Source organism: Chiloscyllium plagiosum, unplaced genomic scaffold (assembly GCF_037043375.1).
Source record: "Chiloscyllium plagiosum isolate Xiang-an unplaced genomic scaffold, Cpla_swu_hap1 HiC_scaffold_16, whole genome shotgun sequence".
Lineage (NCBI taxonomy): Eukaryota > Metazoa > Chordata > Chondrichthyes > Orectolobiformes > Hemiscylliidae > Chiloscyllium > Chiloscyllium plagiosum.
The window spans coordinates 58659090-58666939 of record NW_028270154.1 but is presented as its reverse complement, the minus strand read 5'-3'; the positions used below and the strand labels follow the sequence as shown (position 1 = coordinate 58666939).

The following is a 7850-nucleotide window of genomic DNA, read 5'->3' as shown; positions in this document are numbered from 1 at the left end:
ATCATATTTGCATTCTGTCAACCTTACATTGCACTCCACAGTATAAGGGCCACCTAAATCTCTCATACCTAAAACATGAGGCCACAGGTCCAATTACATTGCACTTACACCATACATTATGCATTGGTGCAAGAACGGTCACAACTTCTCACCAATACTAAATGTACACACTGAAATCTGACACTGAAGTGAAATGCAGTGAAACTTCATTCATCAGATACTTTCACTGTGCTTCGCAGTAATACCATACTCTAGGTTCATTTATATTCATGATAGTAATTTTGATGATCTAGTAGTTGATACAATAACAGTGTTAAGTGTATTCATTGCCCAATTGCTCTGACATCATTACATATTTAGTTTGCTCAGCACCATGCATTAGTTGTAATGGTTAACAGCTTGATACAAGCAGCAGAGCATCTGGGCTACGGGTTGATGTTATTCCTACCTCTGGATTCAAGTGTGTATTGATGCATTCTTCTCAGTTTGGGTATTGCATGGTTGGTGAGATTCAATGAGAAGCAGATTGTTTTGTAGATGGTATAATATTCGAGTTTCTTCCTTTTATTATTAGCATTTTGCATGTACACTGAAATCGTACAAAACTTATTATAAATAACAACACTAGTAGTTCAGACTGGGTCCAGCCTTAGAAATCCTCTGTCCTATAGGTGTCACTGGAGAGCCAGTGATGTCCCTGGGTTCACAATTGGGCTTAATGTCCTTTTTTATTGGTTAGGTGCTTTTTAAATTGCAGAAAAGGTCAAACAGTGTATGGGATTGCACCAACATGCCGTCACAAAAATCTGCTCACTTCCAATAGCACAGACCACAATCTAATTCTTTGTGACCATCTTTTGGTTGAAAATTTGAAGAAAATTTGTCATTTAGTTACTGAAAAATCAGAAAGAACAGCAGTTGCTTTAACCAATGCATTAGGTGAATTGGCCATGCTAAATTGCCCGTAGTGTTAGGTGAGGGGGTAAATGTAGAGGAATGGGTCGGGGGTTGGTTGCTCTTCGGAGGGTCGGTGTGGACCTGTTGGGCCAAAGGGCCTATTTCCACACTGTAAGTAATCTAATTTAATCCAAACAATGAGTTTGTGTCTTGTTCAGTCCTCACAATAAATTCAACTTTAGCATCAATGTTTTTATAATAATGAATCTTATGATTATTTTGTGTGCCCGAGTACTTGGGCCTTCATAAAAGCAGAAGGTTATTCTGCGCTGTTTTCACTGTTGTTTAAAAACATTAACATTAAGCTAGTAAGACTTACACAGTAAAAGTTAACAAAACAAATACAAAAATTGCTGGAGAAACTCAGCATCCCTGGCAAACTCTGGAGAGAAAACAGTTAACATTTCAGGTCCAGTAACCCTTCTTCAGAAGCAGAGTTAATATCAATTGCACTCAACACTTTAACTGTGCTTCCTCTCAACAGATGCTGCCAAATTTGCTGAGTGTCTGCAACAATTTCTATTTGTTTTTATTTAGCATTATTTAGTTTTTCTTCAGCATCTGAAATTCTTGGCTTCATAAAACAAAACAAAATATTGGTCCTATCATTTTTCCCCAAAATATACTTCATTCATAACATTGGTAAATGTTGATTAGAAATTATGGAGAATTGAAATAATAGTCAACTTTTTTTGTGGCCATATTGAATTGTCTTAATATAATTGTAATGCTTTTGATATTTACATTATATGCTCCATGACAGGCTTACGGCCAAATTGCAACAAACTTCAAGTTGAATATGACAGTGCAAAAGAAACAATTCTTTTCGATATATCGTTACTATGACACGCTGCAGTAGCACACAGGAAATCGAGCCCAACTCTTCCTAGAATTGTCAGAAAGTCAAGGTTTGTTTTAATGTACACAAAATTTCCTAACGTACTTATATTTTAGACCCAGGTTGAAACAAAACATGAGAAGGTTTCCATACTTATTACTGTTTATTGCAATTAAATAGATCCTGGCTATTGGTAAACAATTATGAATCATTGAAATATAATTACTAGTTAAAATACTAACAGCCTTATAAAAAAAACCTCACACTTACAGCCATACATTTAAAAATAATGATTGTCATGGGCAGAGGGGAAGTCTGAGAAGGCAGTTTGACCATCTTTGTCAACATGATTCAGTGATATCATTCTTTTGGTGTATTAGGACTTGCCGCTCCTCAATCTTCCTCCTCCAGGTACTTTTACTTGCTTATGACTACTTCACACTTACTCTCACTTTATTAGCTGAAAGCCAGAGTTTACAGTAACTAAGGAAACTCAGGTTTGTTTTATTTTACTGAGAAGGAAGGACAGCTCTTTGCTCTTCAGAGAGTCAACTGCTTCTGACTCAAGCATTCACACCCACAAGCTGATCAGTTATTTGGGAGCCAATCACATAATTGTTGACAGACAAAAGGCCTTTGTCATCAACAACTGGTCTTGGAGTGGTGACCACTCAACTATTTGTTGCTGGTGAATCTCCACACTTTGGCTCCAGGTGGTTTGCAACTAGACTTGCCCCTCTCCCCTCTTCACAAACTGCTTGAAGAAACAGCTGTGTAAACAGCACTTAAGATGAGTACCAAGTATCTTGTTTTTTTTAAAAGGGCAGCAATTGTTTCATCCTCTCAACAATCTTTGATTTGTAAAAAAAAATTGTTCCCTTTCAGTTCAGTTTTAAAAAAAACAGAAAAATAAAATGAGACTGTCTTCCTGTATATTTAAAAATGAACTAACAATGATGTTTTATAGCAAGTCAATGAATGTTTAGGGGGACAATTCCAAACAGAATCCCACTTTCCAGTGCCTGAATCCAAATTTATTCTCCAATAGAACAACTGCTTGTTATTGTGAGTTGAAGAATATTAAGACCACAGTTGGAAAAATTTTTGTTTAAGAGTTTCTCTTAAAAAGTTACTCAATAATTAATCATTGCTTTAATGTGCAAATATTTGAGCAAGGTTTTATGAGTACCACATACTCATACTGTGATTACATTTTTACAGTTGGGATGCTTTGGGAGTCAGAAGTGTTCAAAGACAGGTATATATCACAACAAAATCAATCTGAGAACAAACTAAAACCTGTCTAGCACACAAATGAGTTCTGTTCAGCATCTATTGTAAGCAATAAAATGCTGTTCTGTTAAAATGCATCTAAATTATTTGCAGTTGATTACACTGCTCTGGAAAACTAGTAAAACCAGTAATTTGGTGCATTCAGTGAATGTCCTCTTATGTGTGGTGACCAGCTTGCTGAGATATCCAGCTATCCAAATATTACTGCCACTATTAAAAAGAAGTTTGTTGGTTGTTACATCTCCCATCTCACAATAACTAAACTAGATTTTATTTCCTAAAGCTTCTAATGGAGAATAAATATTAATATCTGGAAATAGGCACTGGAAAGTTAGACATTCCTTTGGTAGGAGCCAATCCTATCATCAGCTTGCTGTCAAAGGTCATTAATAGATCATGTTTTAAACATAGTATATCAAAAATAGTTGAATTCTATTACATTTTTTGAAATATTCAACTTGTCAAAATATAATGCAATGTAGATTTGAAATGGACTGTGTCGTGTAAATATCAAAAAAGCCTTACAATTTGTATTGAGGCACCTTAGTGTGAAACATGCTGTTTGGAGAAAGTTAAATTTTATGCCACTCTCCTTTTCAAGTCCAGATATTTTGCAATGCATTTTTACAAATGATATGAATAAAGTAGATTTTAGAGAGAAAATAATGTCTCGTTAACTTCTACTATAGAGTCATACAGTATGGAAACAGACCCTCGGTCCAACCAGTCCATGCTAACCGTAATCTCAAACTAAACTAGTCCCACCCGCTTGACCTTGGTCCATTCCCCTCCACATATTTCTTATTCACGTACTTGCAATTGTAACAAGTATAAGAAATCTAAAAGTAAACTTGCAGTCTCGAGCAGCCTCCATATCTGCGCTACTCTCAGTCCACCTTTTTTTTTCTTAGTGTTAATGTTAATCTCTTGAAGAAACAATGAGACCAGATTCACAGGAACACTCTGCATTCTCAAAGAGCCGAGGAGCCAGACTTGTAAAATAAGCCTGAGATAGATAGCTATAAAAACATATTAGTGATAAGGTTGCATTTATTGTGAAGTCTGAACAGACACGAGTTTCTGCCAATTAACGAAACTGGTCTATTTTCTGACTCCGTAATAATTAACTGCTGTGTAATTTATCGAAATGTCGATCCAAAAGGTGGGGGCGAAATCTAAAATAACGTAAAGTCGGAGCTACTGAAAGTGGGCGGATTTTGATAACACAGAGACAGTGCTGTCGATGAGTTTAACTGTGAATGCTTTGTTTTAAATTAATCTAAAATCACGCAATGGAAGTGTTTTGAAGATATAAAGTTTTATTTGTACACGAATAACAGCCAATATTGATTTGAAATAATAAATATCCAAAAATGTTTCATTTCTTAATTACCTGAATTCATATGAAAGACCAAAATAGCTTTATGATTTGTTTTGACGTTGTGCGAAAGTATATCGACCAGGAAATCAAGTAAACATTAAACTGTCCCATGCCTGTTCCGCGCCGAAATAACAAGCGTTTATTGCACATAATCCCACACAGATCCGCTCCTAGCGTTCGCGAACAAGAAAATTCCAATACCCAGGCACAGACACTAAACAATGCCACAGAAAACTCAGGTTAACATTTCAGTAGAACAGCTTTTGACTGACAATGGTACAAGGTAATTATTTGCTATAAAAGTTTTTTGTTGTTGTTGACAGTACCCAATCGATACGTACTCACGTGAAACCACGCTGTCTCTTAATCTGCGAAACTGGGGGGGGGGGGGGGGTTGGGGTTGGAAAATGACAAGCCTCATCTTCATTGTAAAGAGAAACGTCCAGAGAACTACAGCACTGTCTGACTTGAAAGTGCAACATTGCAAAATAGTTATGCACTTAAAGGTCACAACGAATACACCACAGTACAACTACAGACACAAGAATGTGAATGCGCCGGCTCACGAGCACACATGTTTGTTTCCATTTTATGAAAATTCGTGGATAAAGACAGGAATGGGAAGGGGGTGGGGATGTTACCTAACTCCTAACTCGAACTGCGCGCACGGAAGTTAGCAAACCTGTTGGGCATCTAACCTCGAGAAATCGGCTAAACCGGGCCCTTCCTCCTCCTAATACACAGACATCCCAACACAACCGCACGCATTGCACTGTCCGCTTTTCCTGTGCTGTGCGGTTGGGTGATCTCCCCACTTACTGACCGCAATACACAAGGATAACCTCATCGCTCACTGACTAACACTCACTATTTCACTCCAATGTTTCCAGCAATTGTCCGATAGAATCTATTCCACTTCCTTGAGATCACTTCTTGAACTGAATTGAATGGCCCGAGGTTTTGTTACGGATCGTATAAAACGGTGTGCCAATGAGCACTCAAGGGGATAAAGAGGGCGCAAAAAAATGCTTTCAGTAGGGTCGACATGGCCTTTGTGTAGAGGCGTCATGCGAGTTGTAAACATTCACTGTTAATGCTCATGTAGCAACATTCAAGAACTGTCCTATTTTACTGAGCTGGCTTCCATCTCCCGCGGGGCGAGGGCTAGAGGGGGGTCACACACTTTCACCACAATGTACTTGCACTGTGTGCACAGAGTTATGAGGTAGGCGAATGCATGAAAAGTACAAGCGGAATCGAGTCGGAACATCTCGTCTTCCGAGAGTTTCGGTGTGCCTCCCTGTTGCTGAGTGTCACTGGCTCGGTGAGTGTCGCTGAGCCTCCGTTTAAATGACCGAGTCCAGGAGCCTGCGTTCATTGACATCGGCCTGGGGGCTGCAGTTTGCCGCTGCTGGCGCTGCGCCCTCCAGGCTGCAGGGCAGCCCGTTCCCCAGGCGATCCTCGCTCGGCACAAGGTTCTCATTGGGGTAACTGCTGTGGTGTGTGGACGCCGGCGAGCTCCGGCAGCCCCACAGCACCGTCTTAAAGGCGTGCCTGAAATCCGAACTGCGGCAGTATATGAGCGGGTTGAAGGCTGAGTTGGAGTAGCCGATCCAGTTCAGGAAAGTGAACACGGTGTTAGAGATGCTGTCTTTAAAAATGACACTGACGATATTGACCACGAAGAAGGGCAGCCAGCAGAGGGTGAACACCCCCATTATAATCCCCAGCGTCTTCAGAGCTTTGTGCTCCTTCAGATTGAGAAACCTGGGTGTCCTTTTCTGCCCTGGTTTGGCGGCTTTGCCGTTGACGGAAGGGACAGGCTGGTTCAAGTTGTTGTTGTGGAAGCGGCCCTGACACTTGTTGATCTTCTGCAGCTGCTGCCTGGCTTCCTGAAAGACCCGGGTGTACAGGAAGATCATGACGAACAGGGGCAAGTAGAAGGAGACGATGGAAGAGGAGATGGCGAACTCTTTGTTGACGAAGAACTCGCAGCACCTGGGGTCCGCGTAGCACTGCAGGGGACCGGTCTCATTCAGCTTCCACCAGCCCATGTAGATGGGTAAGAAGGAGGTCAGAGCGGCTACCATCCAGACCACCAGCACCACCAGGCGAGCCTTGCACTTGGTCAACAGCGTCTGGTAGCGGAAAGGCGAGGTAATGGCCAGGTAGCGGTCCAGGGCGATCACACACAGGGTGCCAATACTCGCCGTCACGCACAGCACATCCAGCGAGGTCCAGAAGTCGCACCAGAAGTTCTCAAAGTACCAGACGCCGGTGATACTGCGGACCCCGGCGAAGGGAACCACGATCAGCCCCATCACCAAGTCCGCACAGGCCAGCGAGGTGATGAAATAGTTGGTGACCGTCTGCAGCCGCTGGAAGCGGGCGATCGCCGTGATCACCAGCACGTTCCCGAACACGGTCACCAGCACCATGACCGACATGACGATACTGACGATGATCTTCCAGGGCTGGGTGAGCTCCCTGCGGACGGCCGCTCCCTCGCTGCCCGGAGCCGCGCTGCTGTTCAGCATTGAGGGGCTCAGTGAGAAATACACACTGCTCTCGGAGCTACTCTCCTGTGAACCCATTCTCAGCGGCGCTGTACATCGTGCCTGGAGCTCTCCCCTCTGCTCTCCTCGCACACATCACTCGGCCGCTCGGCCCACACTCTCACTCCTGTACATGGCTGAACTCCGCACTGTCGCTTCTGTTTGAACACCCCGTCCCTTTCACTCCTATATACCGCCTAGGGCGGAACGTCATGATCTTTCAAAACCAATCGCCGTCTAGCTGCTGCTTCAAACCTCCAAACTCTGCACCCAATCTCGCCGTCAGCCATACCATTTACCTACAAGCGGCAGACACAACTACTTGGGGGTTAGCCAACCAACTTCACAGTATTCAGAAAGGACGCAGGATTCGGGGCTATTCATGCCTGGGAGCGTTAGGCACCTGTCAGTCACAAGAGAAATGACATACTTTTTATTGTAAAGTGTCATTTTAAATTCTTGGGATGAGAAATTCTCTGTAGAAACTAGCATTTGTGCCAGATTCTCACCATCACAGTGCAAGGAACATAGTCACGAAAGTATGTTTTTTTCCCCGAAAGCCTCATACCGGCTGAGAGCGCGCACTCCACCATTTGAAGTTTATTGAGAATCGAGACCTCCCGGTTTCAATTTCATCCTCTCCTCGACTGAATTCTCATATTGCTTTTTAAAAAAAAAAATTCCTGACGACGAAGTTCCTGTTCCGAAATGTGACGGGTAAACAGTGGAGGTAGGCTCAGCGCACAGTTCCTGGCTTTTCTTGTCTCTCTCACGCACACACACACTTAAAGTGCGGTCAACACGCGCTTTGCCACTCGAGGCTACG

The 7850-nt window shown here is 42.3% G+C and overlaps 1 protein-coding gene across 1 annotated transcript; it reads right to left on the bottom strand.

The window, feature by feature from the left end:
* Positions 1-4387: 4387 nt before the first annotated feature.
* Positions 4388-7168, bottom strand: LOC122556727 (beta-2 adrenergic receptor-like). The gene has a single exon (XM_043703807.2). The coding sequence runs from the start codon at positions 7061-7063 to the stop codon at positions 5816-5818; it is 1248 nt and encodes a 415-aa protein (XP_043559742.2). The 5' UTR covers positions 7064-7168; the 3' UTR covers positions 4388-5815.
* Between the last annotated feature and the right edge of the window lie 682 nt (positions 7169-7850).